At 48.3% G+C, this 16,990-nt stretch overlaps 1 protein-coding gene across 2 annotated transcripts in view; it reads left to right on the top strand.

Moving 5' to 3' along the window:
• The first annotated feature begins 602 nt into the window (after positions 1–602).
• The window catches only part of SUSD3 (sushi domain containing 3), a 30,223-nt gene continuing 13,835 nt past the window's right edge, over positions 603–16,990 (top strand). Inside the window, exons 1-2 of one of the 2 annotated variants that reach the window (XM_064668116.1) lie at positions 603–837; positions 15,898–16,086. In XM_064668116.1, the coding sequence (XP_064524186.1) occupies positions 759–837; positions 15,898–16,086 (268 nt within the window). In that variant the 5' untranslated portion in view covers positions 603–758. The remainder of the gene's footprint in view (positions 838–15,897; positions 16,087–16,990) is intronic. The other variant, XM_064668117.1, reaches the window with a different exon arrangement.

The following is a 16,990-nucleotide window of genomic DNA, read 5'->3' as shown; positions in this document are numbered from 1 at the left end:
GCCGGGATGTGACAAGCCCAAAATGACACATGCAGTGCATGCGAAGCGCTCAGGTTTCACTGAGCAGCCTATGCTGCCCAGCTCCGGGCAGGAAGATGATGGATCTGGGAAATACCCAGTGGGTTTCACTGCAGATCCCAGTGAAAACAAACACAACTTTGCAGATCGTGAGCTGGATGTATGCGAGAGATCCAGCTCCGGGAATATAACAGCAGAGAGAGCAGTAGACAGCGTGTTTGAGAGACCAGGTCCATGAGACCAGACCAGAGGACCTGAGGCTCTGGTGCTGTGAGCACCAGCCCGGGGACTGAGGGCAGGCAGGACAGGAGGGCAGGCAGGGCAGGCAGCAGGCAGGGGCAGGCAGCGGCAGGGGCAGGCAGCCCCTGCCCGGTGCCACAGGCAGTGCCGCATCCCCGCCAGGCCGCTCGGGGAGAGCCGCGCGGGCCGGGCCGAGCCCCGGGAGTGTCAGGGCCGGCCCTGCCCGGTGCTCCGGCCCCTCCTCCCGGCCCTGCCCTCCTCCCCGCCCCGCGGGGGCCGCGGAGGGGCCGGGGGAGGGCGCCCGGCGGGGCTGACGAGGCCGCGGCTCCCGCGGGACGGGCCCCCCTGCCCCGGCCCGGCCCCGGCGGAGGGCGGGCGGAGGCGGCGCGGGTGCACCTGCCGGGCGGGCCGGGCTGGGCTGGGCTGGGCTCGGCTCGGCTCGGCTCGGCTCGGCTCGGCTCGGCTCGGCTCGGCTCGGCTCGGCTCGGCTCGGCGGGGCCATGCCGGCAGCCACGGCGCCCGCGCTGGACGCGCCGCGGACCCCCGCGCTGGGGCGGGACAGCCCCCGCGGACACGCAGGTACGAGCGCGGTCCCGCATCGCTCCTCGCACAAGTTCGCTCCCGCCGCAGCGGAGGGGAAGGGGGATGCCGGCGGGGGTAGCGCCGGAGCCTGGGCAGGGTGCGGGATCCCCCCGGCGCAGGGATGCGGGCTGGCCGGGGCAGGATGCGGTGCCCCCGGACAGAGGTGTGTGTACCCGGGAAGGGGTGCGGGAGACAGCGGGGCTGCGGTGCCCCCCGCTCAGACCCAGACTCCCTCCCGTCCCGCTCTCTGCCGGCTCCGGGCCGGTCCCCGCAGTCGCGGTGGGCCGGGGGGACTCACCCGCACCTTGGAGCTCTCAGGGACGCAGCGGCTCGGGGCGGGTGTCCCGGAGCCGCCCCGGTCGCGGGGGGTCCCGGCGGGTCCCGGCGACCCTGGGACGGCTCTGCCGGGGCGGCGCTCGGGGCCGAGCGGGCCGGGCACCCCCAGGGCCGGGGGTCGGAGCGGGGCTGGGCACCCCCAGGGCCGGGGGTCGGAGCGGGGCTGGGCACCCCCAGGGCCGGGGGTCGGAGCGGGGCTGGGCAGCAGGCAGGGCCCCGGGGGAGCGTTGCTGTCAGAGAGGGAGCGCTGCGGTTCACTGCTGGGACTTTGGGGTTCGTTCGCTGAGGTGGCTGCGGGCACTGGGGCCGGGTGCGTGGGTACGGAGGGAAATCTCCCGGGATGGGAGCTGCTGGTCCTCAGAGACATCGTCCCTGGGCACATGTCGCTTGTCTGAGTAGGAAATGAAGATATCCGTGTTTTAATGGGATATGATAATGTACTGAGGGGTGGAATGAGGAACCGATCGAAGCGTTTTGCTTCCTTTTCTTTCTCTTCCCTTGAGTTTTGGTACTCAGTTCGATTGCACAGACCATAACATCCTTTCAGAACCTCTTTGGCTCGAGTGGGTCCAATAATTTGGGGATAGTGGGAGATGACAGAGGGTCTGCCCCTAACCTGGTGGGACATGCCTACTGCACTGGCCGTGGCCTTGGTAGATGTCTGTGCCCGGAGGGAGCAGAGCCGTGACCTGGACCCGCTGGCCCGGGCAGTGCTTGGTCCCAGCCACAGCCGGCTCTGGAGCCTGGGAGCAGGGTGGGAGGGAGGAATGCTGGAGCTTGGTGCAGCTGCGGGGAGCTCCCGGTCGCTGGAGTTTCTTCCCCCATACTGCAGATCGCAGGGCTTTCCCCTGGCTTCAGTGCAAGCATGGCTGTGCACTCCTGAAGTCCAGGGTCCTCCTTCTCATGTGCAGCCTGTCCCCTCATATCCCTGTGCTTGAATCTGCTCGTGAGGTTCTAACAGACTTTAAGGCCTGATTTTGTTGTGCCCATAGAAGTGAGCTACCCGTGTAGTGATGCTTTAAATTGCATCCTCTGAATGTGCTTAACTGTGCATTTAATTTGAATTTAATAGAGCAGTTCATTTGAAAATGCAGAACAAGTTATGGGAAACCTACTTAGAGAATTAACTCAAACCCAAGTGTAGACTCTGTTGCTCTAGTTTGATAATGTTGCTAATTATTGATTTTTTTTTTTTTTTGAAAGCATGTATACTTGGCTGCTTTTATCTGTTGTGTCAAAGTCTTGTGGGAACGGGTTTGCCCACACTAAGATGAGTTTTGGAAGCAGCATGTGCTGTGTTACACTCGGTCTTACTGATTCTTTATAGGTTAGTCTGTGGCAAAACTGCCACAAGTGTGGGATCCAAAAAAAATATTTGGCTTTCAGATTAGAAATCCACCCCCAGTTAATCCCTCAGGTATCTATAGACTCTTGTTCAGGATGCTTCATTTAAATGCGACCGTGTTATTTATGCATCAGTGTTTGCTGCCAACTGTATTTATACAATATCTTCTGTTGCATCGTGTAATTATTGGTGATCCTTTTTCATGCTGAGTGCCCCCTTCCACTGTTACAGGCTGTGAGCAATAGGGTGATAATAAAGATTTGCGTGGATAAACTCCCTCACGTGTTCCTTTTGAGAGGATGAAAAAAAAAATACGGCAGAATTTCCATTTGAATTAATGTGTGAATGAGAGAGAAATTAAAGGAAGTTCCTTGGCACACCCTTGATGCCTTGTAGCACTTAGAGGGTCTTTCAGCTTCCTGAGACACAGCTGTGAGATTCAAACACCCTCTGCTTTTCCTGGTCTCCCTCTGACAAGGAGCAGGGAGAACGATCCCACCCTGTGTTTGGGGAGAGTTATCAGGGCACCTCCCAGAGGAGCTGTCAGCAAACGTGCAGGGTGGGAGCACAGGGCAGGGGAAGATCACAGCAAACGTCTGGAAGCTGAGAAGGAGGGTTCTGCAGTTCAGCCTCTTACATTTTGAAGCCACACAGATGCTGTTGTGTGTTCCTACTGTACTGTGGTGGTTTTGCTGTCACAGCAGCGTTCCAGTGTTATTGCCTTGCTGCAGCAGTGCACTATGGACACTCATTGACCAGAGCTTGCCAGGCTTCGTTAAATTCTCCAAAAAAGCCTCTGGCATTCTGAACTGCTTGTGTCAGTGGTGCCCCAGCACTCTCCTGCCCGGTGGGACCCGTGGAGCAGGGTGCTGTCATCAGCCTTGCCACTGGGATACTGGTGCCTCTGAAGCTGCTCAGGTTATACTGGGGGCATTTTGGGTGAAATAGGAAGGAGTAACGAAGGTGTATCATTATTTTTAGTCTCCATGTTGCTGAAGCTGAAGGCTCTGGCCCTCTGGTTTGCCAGGGTGGTACCTTGTTTTTGCTGTGATTCCTCCCTTGTTCCTTATGCCATCCCGTAGCTCTTTCAGACCAGGCAGCACATACTTCTGTAAACATAGAGAGGCATCTGCAACTACAGCCACAGACAAAGGGAAAAGAAATGCAGGACAACTCATTTTGACAGGTTATAAATGAGTAGGTCTCTCTGCTGGGCTCTTGTCTGTAGCTGTGTTTCTTTCTCATCCCTCTGCTTCCCAAACCAGGGAGGGGGAGAGGTTTCTCAAGGTGGGACATGCTGCAGGATGCTGTGAATGCTCCCTCCAGGCCGAGTTGTGGAAGGAATTACCTAGCACACACTGCTGAAGGGAAGAGGCTGAAGGGTCTCTGGCTTAGGACAGACACAAACTGCAGTTTGCTGGAGGATGGAGGAGGGATCACCACGTGTTGGCTAAGTTGTCCCCTGGATGGCTGTTGGTGGCTGTCATAGGGGGGTGCAGGTACCAGGATGGATGTATCTGTGGTGTGACTTGAGGTGTTGTCTGTTCTTATCTTATGAGAACTTTATTTTTCTGAAGTGAGTTTCCTTGCCAGTGCAGAAACTGAAACTGTGTTGCTAAGAACTTACAGTTTCTCTTCCAGGAAAGCAAAGGCAAAGTTGTTCTTCAAAGCCAGGAGCACTGTTGTTCTGCAGAAAGGCTGCACAGGGAGTTTCTCACCTTGTCCCTGCCACCCTGACATTGGACTCAGATTTTAGGCTTCGGAAGAAAATGTTGATCCCGAATTTCTACTTCCACAGGGCAGAATGTGACACAACTTGGAATATATGGGCTTGTAATTGCTTCAGGGTTGTTTCTCCTTTCTTGTTCTCCCATGAAATCAAGGCCAAACCTTGTATTAAGTAAAGTAAAAGAAGTGACAGTTGCACAATGCCAGCTAATTGGTTTTATCTCCCGTACAGGCAAGATCTTAATCTGGGTAGTTAGACATTTGCACCAGGCATTGATACTGAGGGTAGGAAGGGGAAGGATTTCTGTGCTTGTCATTAGGAACAGTACAAAATAGAGAAGGAAAAGAGTTGTTGGGTTTTCTGAGTCCTCCACAGTGCAAGATTGTTCCCTATGGTGCTCTCCAATGCTTTGTCCTAGGTACTCTGAAATTACCTGGGTTAGAGAGACAGATTATGATTAGGCTTCTGAATTTCAGCTAGGGAATGAGGTGAGCTGAATGCTTTAGACCCAAAACATTGATATCTAAAGAAATCACAAGTCAGTTCTTAAAACACAGAAACAGAACACCCCAATGCCAGCAGTTAACCAGGACTTTCTGGGTTAGCTGTGACCACAGATCTGGTCTATTCTAAAGGGCCAAACTGCTGATGGTTTTTCTGTTCCCACCGTGGCGGAGCCAGGAGATCCTTGGACCTTTCCCATGAAAAAGCAGAGCCTCCCCATGCACCTCTGTAACTGCACAGCAAAGAGATTTGTAACTGTGCTGGAATTAGCATGATTTAGCTTATTAATCATGGTTGCCACTGGCTTTTGATGTGCACTGCAGAGTCTTGCCTTCAATACTGTGATGGGGACAAGCCAACGTGTAGGACAATTGCTAGTTTTCATTTAGGCATTTTATTGACACGCTGTCTTTGAAATGCGGCCGTAGATGAGCAGGCGTGTTATTCTGAGGAACAGTTTTGACTAGCTCAGTGGATCAGGAGTGGCAGAGACATGATTTTGCAGTCTGCATGGAAGTCTGCCTCTCTCGCATTTTGGTTGTCAGATGTCAGAGAGAAATGCAGAAGTTGCAGAATGAGCTCCCCAGAATAAATCAATTCCTGTATCTGCTGAGGGTCTCGGGGATGGGGTTGAGCCTGTGCCTGGGTTGTGTACGATCCTTTGCCAGCAGAGCAGAGCCCCCCGTGGCTCAGCAGCATCTTTAGGGGGTCTGTAGCTGCTAAGGGAGGCAGTGCTCACAGCTGCCTCAGCCCCAGTTGGAGCAGCAGCTGCTGGGGAAGGAATGGGTTAACTGCTTGCCTGTCCTCCAGCAGACCTGGGAGTGATGACTCCATTATCATTTCTGGGATGAAATAAAGCCAGATACAATGCTGCTCATGTGTGCCAGACTCCTAAGTGGAGGCGCTTTGATTCGGAATGGTTTTGAGCAGAGGTGAAAATGGGGGCAGAAGTCAAGTGGGGTGAAGGGAAGAGATGATGTACAAAATGCCCTGAGTGCATGCGTGGGCTGGGAACAGTGTGTGGAAGGGTGATTTGGGCCACGGTGGCTCAGAGGGGGGAAAAGAGCACGTTTTGGTTTTTGATTCCTCCTGTTCAGAAGAGCAGAAGATTGTGCCTTCATGTACAAGAGCAGAATTACACCCAGGAGGGTTTCTACCCAGAGCTGCAGTTATTTCCAAGACCTTTGGTAGCTGATTGGGTCAAAAGAGGCATCTGGACTGGGCACACAGGTTCTGCTTTGCTCTAAAAGTGATGCCCCATGAAGCTGGGGCAGTTTTGCATGGGCAAGGGAGCTCTGGTGTTTGGGCCCATTGTTATTAATACATGCAGAAATTCAGATTAGGACTAAGTTTTTCGTTCATTTTAATCTGTTTGCCCAAAAGCTGCCAGTGCTTTAGCTGAATTTTCAGGTGCAGGTCTGAGTTCCCTAGCTGTGTGCAGTACAAAGGAAGGGGAGGGCATGGGGCTGCTGTCCTCTGCTCTGCTCTCTCGAGCTACTTGTCATTCTGCATATAACTCACCTGCAATCATTGACTTTTTTAATGGGAAAAAGTAAACACAATGGACTTGTTCCCTGTCCTTATACTGGCATTCCTGTCAATCTTCATGCCATCTTTCACCAATTCCTGTGGCTGGGGAGGCTGAAAGCAGATGTGCTTATTAACTCATGCTGTTAATCATTGCTGGTCCTGGCAGGAGGTTGCATGGCTTTCACACCATGCAGTTTGCAGGTTGCTTTGGTGTCCATGGCCAGGCACTGGCTGCACCCCCCTCTGGGTGAAGCCCAGGAATGGCAGAGCCAAACCCCATCAGGACCAACCAGGAGAGAAGAAAAATGAAAAGTGATAAAACTGCAGAGGAGGGTTTTAAATCTGGCTGTTAGTTTCTCAGCCCATGAATGATTTCTGTCACCATAATGGAAGGCGTGCTATTGCTAATTTTTTCAGACTGGTGTCTAAAAAAAAATCAATTATTCACAGAAATCCTTGCTGACAGTTTGTGGGTGCCAGGTCACAGCTTTGTTGTTTTTGCATTTCACAGCTTAGCGCAGCAAACCAAGGGCAGGAGCAGCTTGAGGTTGCTGTTGGGAAGGAAGAAGGACTTGGAGAAGCCAAAGTGGGCCAGCCAGAGGGAGTGAATGCAGGCAAGCTCTGTAGCATTCAGGCTGGTTTTGCTTAACAGTGTGGTTGGAAATTGTCCATGAAAACTAACAAATCTGTATTCCATAGTCCATTTTAAAACAGGAAAGCTTCAAAGAGAAAAGTTGAAAAGTTTCTATGTTCTTTACATATGCATGTTCTGCCCAAATGCAATTCCTATGTTTTGGGGCTTTTTGGCAAAAAAATGAGTGTATCACCATCAAATAGGGTGCAGTTCTGATCCACCTAAAACTTCAGGTTTGGGGGGGATTTTAATGCCCGAAGTGTTTTTTGTCCAGCTCTGGACCTTTCCCACTTGAGAATTTTTTGACCAAGGCAAGTCAGTGCAATATCCCCCAACCAACAGGGCTTTCTGCCCTCCACAGAGGTTGTGCCCAGGGTGGCAAACGTCAGGCAGGAGCGAGAGGCCACTGGCTGCATCTCCGGGGCACATCTGCTCTTATCGGTGCCGTTCGCTGCACGTCGCGGTGCACGACCCAGACCCAACAGTTGCTGCAGGCAGATAACCTGGGGCCAGGCAGGGCAAATACACAGCCAGGCTGAGCTCTGTGTCCTGCAGTGCCCAGGGTAGCTGGAGAAGAGCACTGGGGTGGAGAAGAGTGGAGAAGTGTTGGGGTGCAGGTGGTGGAGCACAGGGATGCTGCCCTCCCCACGGCTGCTGCAGGGTACAACCAGCAGCCTCTGCCCTGCCTGTTGGCTGGTGGGGCATCCTCCATCCTTCCTCTATCTGTAGGTCCTAACAGACATGCATTTTCCCTGTGGAAATAGGTGTGGGGGTTTCTTTTGTCTTCTCTGGTGGCTGGCTTTCCAACGGAGTGCTGGATTTCAGCCCTGCCTGTTGAAAATTAAATAGAACATTGAAAACCATGTTAAAAGCAGGAGATGTCTGATCATATCCAGACTCAGGTTTGCATCGGGTGTGTTCAGATAATAATTTTCTGTCCTTTACCTTTGTGTCCTTACCAGCCACAGCTTCTCTGGACAACCTGTGCCAGGGCCTCACCACCCTCGCAGTAAATTGCTGGGGGTACAATATTGAGTTGGCTGCTGAAATCTGTATTTCCCAAAGTCACTGGCTTTCTTTAGCATACCTGTTTAACTTTTATTAACATTTGCAGTGATTGTTTTCTTGTAGAACCTGAGATTCTTAGCACTGCTCATCTGTGCAGCCCACTGAGGGTCACCAGAGGCACCGGTGGTTTATATATTGAACCTGAAGATCCAGAGCTTAATGGACAACATTGCTGCTGATTTATCTCTATTTTAGTTTCCCCATCTGCAAGAAACAGTAAAATCCTGTTCAGTTTATCAAAAATCTCTTAAAATGTTTAATTTTGGCCACAAAACTTCAATAATTATCACGGGAGGCCAGAAAATGGTGGATTTGTTATTGGTTGGCTTTTGGGTTAAATGTAAATTGATCCACTTAGGTGTTACAGAAGATCATGTGCTATAATGAGAAAAAGCCAAAGGGTTTTGCAGAGATCCTTGGAGGTGCCAAGCCATTCAGTAAGTGGAAATCCACAGAGCTGAAGCTTTCTTGACAGTGAGCCCTTTTCTAGGCCCATTGATAGGATGGGTGCTGGTGAGATGTTTGTATTAGAACTGGCCAGACAAGGTGGGCTTGACATTTTTCTTCTTTCTGTGTTTTAAAGGGAACAAAAGCAAGAGGGTGGATTGTGTCAGACCATACCCTTTCAGACAAAAGGGTCAGGTTTTCCAATTGGGTTTCCTACAAGCAAGCACCTGCAGCCTTCCCTAGACCCTGCGTGCCCAAGGGTCATCTTCGTGTGAAGGGAGAGTGCTGAAATCAGTTTGTTCTTGTAAGCTGTTGTTCATTCTCTCTCATACTGAGCTCCTGTTAAAAGCATGGAGAAGGGCTTGCCCCAGGCAAACACTTGCCTGCTTTCCTCTTGATACCTGATCCATGTTAGCAAGGTGCTAAATCAAAGAATCACAGGATGGTTTGGGCGGGAAGGGACCTTAAAGACCATCATTCCAACCCCCTGCCATGGGCAGGGACACCTTCCACTAGCCCAGGTTGCTCCAAACCCCATCCAACCTGGCCTGGAACACTCCCAGGGATGAGGCAGTCACAGCTTCTCTGGGCAACCTGTGCCAGGGCCTCCCCACCCTCACAGTAAATTGCTGGGGGGACTGTATTGAGTTGGCTGCTGAAATCTGTATTTTCCAAAGTCACTGGCTTTCTTTAGCATATTTGTTTAACTTTTATTAATCTTTGCAGTGATTGTTTTCTTGCAGTTATTGTGATGATGAAAAATGCTTTGAGCATTGGCCCAAGATCATGTTTGTCTCGACTGTGGAAAAGGGAAAATTCTGACCATCATACTTTCCATTAGAAAATATACGAGGTGTGGGTCATGGAGCCCATGGATCACTTTGCACCATCTGCAGTTGGCTGCACAAGGTTTAACAAATGAGAGGTTATTCATGAGCACTGGGCAAAAATAATGGTGAAAGTTGAAACTATAAACTACAGACTTCACCAGCCCAAAGAAGGACACTTCCACCAGCAACGACATGCCTCTCAAAACCTGGCTGAGGACAGAGGAACCCGGGGGCAGAGGGAAGGTGCAGGGATGCTCCTACTCTTAGTTATTCCCCGGAGAGAAGGAAAATTACATAGAAACATTCCTGACCTGCAAATTCCAAATTCAGAGCTGAGCTGATGGATTCGTTTGCCTTGCTTTGTGCTTCTCATGTCCCTGATTCTGCTTGGCTTTCCCTGAAGATGGGGTGGCAGATCCTGGGGTAACACTTGCATGTTGCTTTGAATTTGAACCTCTCGGAGGCTGCGGGTGTAGAGATGCATGGGGGAGGCTGAGGACCATCTGTAGAAGACTGTGGTATTGTGTAACCAGTTACTTCTGTTCTCCTTCTTGTGAATACCAATGCTCATTATGCAAGAAGCAGTGCTAGTAGGCGTTGGAGGCAACAGGAGCCAGGGCTGATCCCTGGCTGCCTGCTGGGCATGCTGGCTGGGACTGGGCTCTGGGAGCCTTGGCCTTTGGTGGCATCCTGCTGAGATCACCTGTGGGACACTTGATACACTCAGGGTCTCAGCTGAAGTGCAAATGAAAAGCTCATTTCAAGTTATTCCTCTTAATTGTATTCTCTTTAGGGTCTTGATTTTAGAAACCAAACCACAGACTCTGCTTTGTACAAATATGTAATTTATTTATTATCTGTTTTAGAATGCCAAAGAGGGGAACCATCAGCACTAATAGCTCCATTCACTAAACTATCACAAAAGAACTGTTGGCATTACTTCCATGGGCCATTTTTAATTGGGAACAGCTTGAATTAAGCATCATTCTGGTGTGCTCCATAGTGGAGAGATATATAGATAATATATAGATAATAGATAGATAGATAGATAGATAGATAGATTTAGATTAAAAATTACCTCATTTTTCATTAGTTCTTATTGGTCATTCAGTTGGTGCCATAAGAAGAGAAATACTCAAGTGTTGCCCTCATTTCTAAATCCAGAAGTAAAATCTACAGATGAGAATAACCTGACTTTGATGTAAATTGGCAAGATAAATCAATCATGGTGAGGACAGTATGGTGACTGGAACAAATCCTGTCCTAACAGAGTAACATAAACACATTGGTAAGAATCACTTTGCACCAATCCTACCCATTATTTATGTTTGAAATCGGAGTGGGTGGCACATGTTGCCATCAAGCCCTAATCTAGCACTTGGGTGATAGGTATCTTGGATTTTACAGGGATTAAAGTTGCTTTACCCACAAAACAGACCACAAAATAAAATGAGGGCAATGGGGAGGAGTGAGCCTGAGGTGTCTGCTGTGACAGAGGTGTGAGCAGAGAGCTTATTTGAGCATGGATACGTAAACACAGAAAGAAAGAAACTAATTTCAAATATCTTTTTGCTCTCCTTCCCTCTTTCTCTCTTATTTGCTCGGAAATTCCTCATTAATGGGAGAATAAGCTTTTTTTGAAAAAGCATTTTCAAAATGGTCTGTGAGAATGATCAGAAATTGGGTCCCCTCTTTCACAATTTTAAAGTTAATTATATGAATAGAAACCTGGAATGTTTTGTTGGGAGTATTTTCATTTGGAAGTGCTTACATCAGGAGGGTACCACCCCTGGACCTCCAAAACCTTCCGTAGGGAGTTACTTTGTAGGGCTGTCCCTGTGTGTTGGAAGGCAAACAGGTCTGTAAGAGCTTTCCAACATCTCCACAGCAACTTTCCAGTGGCTGCAGCACAGCTGGGGACCTTGTTCAATCTCTGCAGCTTCAAGAGCCTCAATCTCCCCTGCTCTTTTACTGCTGGTCTGGTGTCATGTTTAACACTAATTTCTTAAAAAGCCATGCCAGCATCTGGATTTTCTTGTGGGAGGATCATCTCCTGGGTAGCCTTTTGTTGCTTTAAAAGCCCATCCCTGGCAGGACTCGTGGCCAGCTCTGCAAGGGAGCAAAGGCATGGCCAGGGCCAGGCGGTTTCACTCTACAAAGATGCTTTGCTGCATCTGCTTTATTTCACATCTCACTTCTAGCTGCTTTTCTTTTGCTTTTTCACATGGCAAGCTCTTCCTAGAGCTCTTCTGTGAGGCTGCTGTGCATGCTCAACATCACGGCTGTGATTTCAGGGACACTGATTTCTGAGGTGTGTTTCTGTAGGAAAAGGGACTCGCAGAAATAATATTGGCGTGTTTGTTTTCTGCAGGGTTGATAGAACCTAATGTCTCTTCCTGGCATCTGGTTATTCTAGCATGTTTTAGTGACATTAAGTAGCCAACAATAAGCAATGCAAAGGGGTGAGCTATGTGTGTTTGGGAATAATGAGGCAAAGGCATGGATCACTCCCTTTCTGCAGAGACAGCGAGTGGCAGCCTTGCTGACGTGCTTCCAGATAATTACTCCTGTAGTTTAGATAATTCTGGTAGATACTTATGCAATGTATTTGATTTTCAGTCTCTGTTTCACGTGGAAGGAGCACAGGAAATGTTTACGGGGCAGGTGTGCCTGGGTTGCTCTCTCATTTCTTTTTTCTTATCAGCAAAACAGAGCCGTAAACCCACAGCTTGCTGACAGTGAAACCATATGGTTCCTCTTTTTGACAAATTGATTTTGCAATACAGATAATCCTGGCTGTGCACGAGAGGAGATATTTTGGATTATTTTGTTTTTAGTTCTTGCATTACTCTCTGTTTTTCACTGCCTGGAAATTATGTGTGTGGCTGTTTCTAACCGCAGAGGTTGGGGTGAATTAAGAATTTGTGGAGGATGCTGTGCCTCAGTGTCTTTGCTTCGAGGACAGTTATTTGTCATATGCAATAATCTGTTTGCTGTAGCCAGTGCTGTTGTGTGCTGGCAAACAGCAGCATCAGATTCAGGGACTTTGTGAACACTGGATATCCTCTCGGCGTGAGGCCAAGCTGGGAAATGGGTTTGCGTAAAACAGCTCTTACTTTACAAGAAGCTGCAGAAGTAGTTGCAGGAACTTGAATCATAGAACCTCAGAATCACAGCATGGTTTGGGTTGGAAGGGACCTTAAAGCTCATCCAGTTCCACCCCCTGCCATGGGCAGGGACACCTTCCACTATTCCAGGTTGCTCCAAGCCCCATCCAGCCTGGCCTTGGACACTTCCAGGGATGGGGCAGCCACAGCTTCTCTGGGCAACCTGTGCCAGGGCCTCCCCACCCTCACAGGGAGGAATTCCTTCCCAATATCCATCTAACCCTGCCCTCTGGCAGTGGAAGCTGTTCCCTCTTGTCCTGTCCCTATAGGCCCTTATCCAAAGTCCCTCTCCAGCTCTCCTGGAGCCCCTTTAGGCACTGGAAGGGGCTCTCAGGTCTCCCTGGAGCCTTCTCTTCTGAAGGCTGAAAAACCCCAGCACTCCCAGGCTGTCAGAGGGGCTCCAGCCCTCTAATTCGAGGGTTTATTCAATTTTACAGTTTTTAATTTTTACATTTCTGGGTGCTAACAGTTACTGCAAACCAAGATCTGAACATAAAATTTCCTAAATACTTATAAAAGAAATGCAAATCAAAATGTAAATCTGGTCAGCACAAATGTTGGTGTTTTGCTTGAGGCAGCAATGCAGCCTCAGACACCTGTCTCAGCTGAAATAAAAAATATAAATATATTAATAAAAAGAATAATAATATTCTTGATTGTGGTAGATTTAGTCAGATAAACATGCCTGAAGAGTATGCAAAGGAGAAGACTATGTGGAACATCTGCTTACATAATTATGAGGATGGAGGCTTACTTAAACATGATTTTCTGGAGATGGAAAGGTAAAATTAACCCAGCAGAAAAATGTTTGCAGTGTTTGAGCACAAAAATATTACAGATAGTTAATAGTGAAGGATGCTAGAGCTAACAGGAAGGGTTTTCCAAATGAGTTTTCAGAAGGCAACTGCTCTTGAAAATTAGGGCAAATTTTATCCAGAGATGCTAAATCTCAACTTGGATGAAATTCACAAAATCATCCTGGCAAAACTCCATCTGGGCATTTCAGTAAAGGCATTTGTAAAGAGCAAAAAGCAACAGCACATTTAATGCTTTGACTTTAGTGGGAAGAAATGGTGTTGAGAAGCTCTTAGAAGAAGAAATGGTGTCTCTCCTCTGCTCAAATGCAGGTACATTGTTGATGAACTTTCAGCTCAGGTATAGAAGCTTTGGGGCATGTAGCTTTCTGTTAAGCTATTGTTAAGATGACCCTCTGGGATTCTGGCCCCAGTTATATTCATATAGGAATGATCCTCTGGGAATTATTCATGATCTTGTTGCAGCCCAGGCCAGAGCAAGGAGACACCCACAGTTTCATGGGACATGGGCTGTTAGAAATCTTTGTAGTGGTCAACTGGAGAAAAATATTTTAAAGCCCACGGCTGAGGAATGATGCTGACAAGGTCACTGACATCCAGAGGTTTTACCACTGGCATAAACTGTCATGGGCAAGGATAGGGCAGGGAAGGGTCAACCAGCCTCAACCAGCCACAGCTGCACATGTTACTCAGGATGGTCAGTGCTGGATTCAATGAAATATGTCTTGAAAGAAAGGATCCAGGGACAAATAGTCTGTTCTTTGGAGAGCAGAGGGTGAGTAACAAGCCCAGGTAAACTGGCAAGTCTGCTAAATGCCTCTCCTGAGGCTGCTGTGGTGGCCCAGTGGGTGTGCTTTGAGTCAAATTCGACTCTGAATTACTTTCTGCATCTCATGAACTCTAAGAATGTGATCTCTAAAATCAGCCTTGAAATTGTAAAATGCAGGAAAAAAAACCCCCACCCCAAACCTATATCTATATGTAAAATCTTCATTTTCCAATTTAGGACAGTGTATTTTTGTGGTAAGTCACCGAGTGATTAAAATAAAAAGCCCAAACTCTTGACACTCATCTGGAGTGAGAAGGAAAGTTGTCCAATGCATCCCATGCGTTCCAGGAATGAGATGTGGGCGGGAAGGACAAGAGATGAAGAGAAACCACCCCCTAGAAAACGTTTGCTGTCATTGCAGCAAATTGCTGCCATAGTAAGCTACTGAAGGAAGTGGCAAAACAAACAGAAACAATCTGCGTGGAATTAGAGGTATGGTTTAAAACACTAATGCTTGGTACATATATACTCATATATATTCAGTAGATTAGCACAGGAATTGCCTCTGTGGCTTTTGTTTGGTCTTTTGCTGAGATTCCTTTGAGTTTGCTTGCCAGGGGCAGGGGTTTTAAGAGCATGAACTGGAGACAGTGAGGTGGGCAGCCTGCCTGCTGTAGTGTCATCCTGGGAGCTTAACAAGGGTTGATGACACAGGGGAGTTTTAGTATTAAAAATAAAATAGACTTGCTAACAACATGTGGTTCTGTCAAGATGTTCTCAAGGAGGCTATCATTTGGGAAGTGTATTTTCCCCCATTTAATATTTTTGTGTGTGTCATCACAGTGCTTGCAGCCTGGCCTTGCAACTGCAGTTGCAGTTGCCTCTAAGTCCCCTCAAGTCCTTTGGAAATCCAGTCAAAAATAGGGAGCTTGGGCTCTGATGCATAGGCCGTGCTGGCATTTAGTAAATGTTAAAAAACCATGAAGATTATATAAAACAGTTTCCAAATTCTGTCAGTGCACATGTGCAGAACCAGCAAATATATTTACTGCTGTTACCTTTGAAGTTATCTGGATGTTTTGTGTTGTCTTAATGACACGTCATTGAAGTTTGTGTTTAAAATGAGCGTGAACAAGGAATGTTGTGACAGTAAAACTCAGTGTATAAAGCTAGTGGCTGACATTAGGTGGCCAAGGGGAGAACAGCTCCATGGCTCAAAGGACAGCTGTATGAACAACAAAGAAATAGAAAGAAAAAAGCTGAATGAATAAAAATATACTTAAATTTAATGACCTACTGCAAAGCAGAGTTTCTCACTTGAAAAGGAAGATAAGTTGTATGAGTATGTCTCTCTCTGTGGTTTTGACCCCCTTGACACCTTTCAGCCAAGCCAAACAGAGGTACAGTGCTCTTAAAGATAGGAATTTTCTGTAGGATCATGCCAAGATGCTACCAAGTAGTCTGAAGTATGTGATCAATCCATTAGGTCTTGGAAATTCACACGGGGGAAGATGTGTAATGAATACTCCCAGCATGAAAGATGCCAGCCTGAGTGCTGAATTAGAGAGTGTCCAACGAGACTGGGATCTGTAGGAGACCACACCACTCAGATATTACTCTTTTTTTAGCATTTTGGTGTTCAGTATGTACCAATGTGAGCAGATAATGTCACAATGTGAGCTGCTTTGCACTGGGCGTCGGGGCAGAGGAGCTGTTGAATGGCACTGGTGGGGATTGGCTGTGGGCTGGTGCTTGGCAGAGCAGCCAGCATCGCCCACCCCGAGGTCTGGTATTTGTTCTGGCCGTGAACTGGCACTGATTCAGTCTGGCATCAATAAAACCTCAGTGGACCTTCACTCTTGGCTGTGTGTTTGCGTCCGCAGGGCAGTGCCGCCACCTCCTCCCGCCCCAGCTGGGCACACTCCAGGTTGTCCACGGCAATGGCACAGACGTGGGGACTGTGGTCATGTTCCAGTGCTCCTCTGAGCACCAGCTGGAGGGACCAGGCATCATCACCTGCGTTTGGAAAGGGAACAGCACCCAGTGGACAGCCGGAGTGCCCTCCTGCAAGCGTAAGGTTCTTCCCAAACCATTCCCTGTTTTGCCCTGCCTGTCTCCTGCAACATTAGGATTCATTCTAAATATCTGTGCAAGGAAAAAGACAAATTCAGTTTTCTTCAGAGTTGCCCCCCTGATGGTAATCACACTCCATATGTGTTCTGACATCAGTCATTATTGTGACACAGATTGGATCCATCCCTGACCTCACATCACTGCCCCCAGAATGACTGTGGCTCCAGCTAAAAGCTGTACCCTTCCTTAGAAAATATATGGGTATGACCAACTAATGTGCAAGCATATGTGCAAACCTCTAATCTCCTGACAGTCTTTTCTGACAATGTTTTTGCTGTAAAAGAAACACAGTGATATTTTTTGAACAATTCTGGGTTGTTGCCTTTGAGCAGACACGGGGGAAAGTTACCACATTGACAAATCATGTTTGAATGGCAACAACATTAACTACCTTTCATGCTGTGTTTCTGCTTATTTGTTACAAGGTTGTTACTAATTTGACTAGAAGTAGACCCAAGCAAAACGTGGTACCTCTGAGCTTTGAGCACCTCAGTTTGTGTCTCAGACCTCGTGTCACTTAAATCCCCGGTGGATAGATTGCTCTCACAGACACCTAGTGTTCTCTCACACACTCAGTAATTCTTACCTCTTGTTTGAGAGATCCCATAAAAGAAAAATGAGAGAAATCCTTCCCTCAGAGGAAGGATTCCCTGCAGAATGCAGTGCTTTGCGTGGAGCTCAGCTGAGCCCTTTGTGGTGCTGGGCATTGTGACACTGGGAGAACTAGATGAGTTTTGAAGCAAGACATCCTTACTGCTCCAAGCGAGTTGGCAGAGATCTGCATTAGCTGTGCCACACCACATTCCCACTCCTTTTGTCTGGATAACTCACTTCCAGCATCAG

Source organism: Pseudopipra pipra, chromosome 11 (genome assembly GCF_036250125.1).
Source record: "Pseudopipra pipra isolate bDixPip1 chromosome 11, bDixPip1.hap1, whole genome shotgun sequence".
NCBI classification, from domain to species: Eukaryota; Metazoa; Chordata; class Aves; order Passeriformes; family Pipridae; genus Pseudopipra; species Pseudopipra pipra.
The sequence above is the reverse complement of the archived record's forward strand: the minus strand, read 5'-3'. Positions and strand labels throughout refer to the sequence as shown.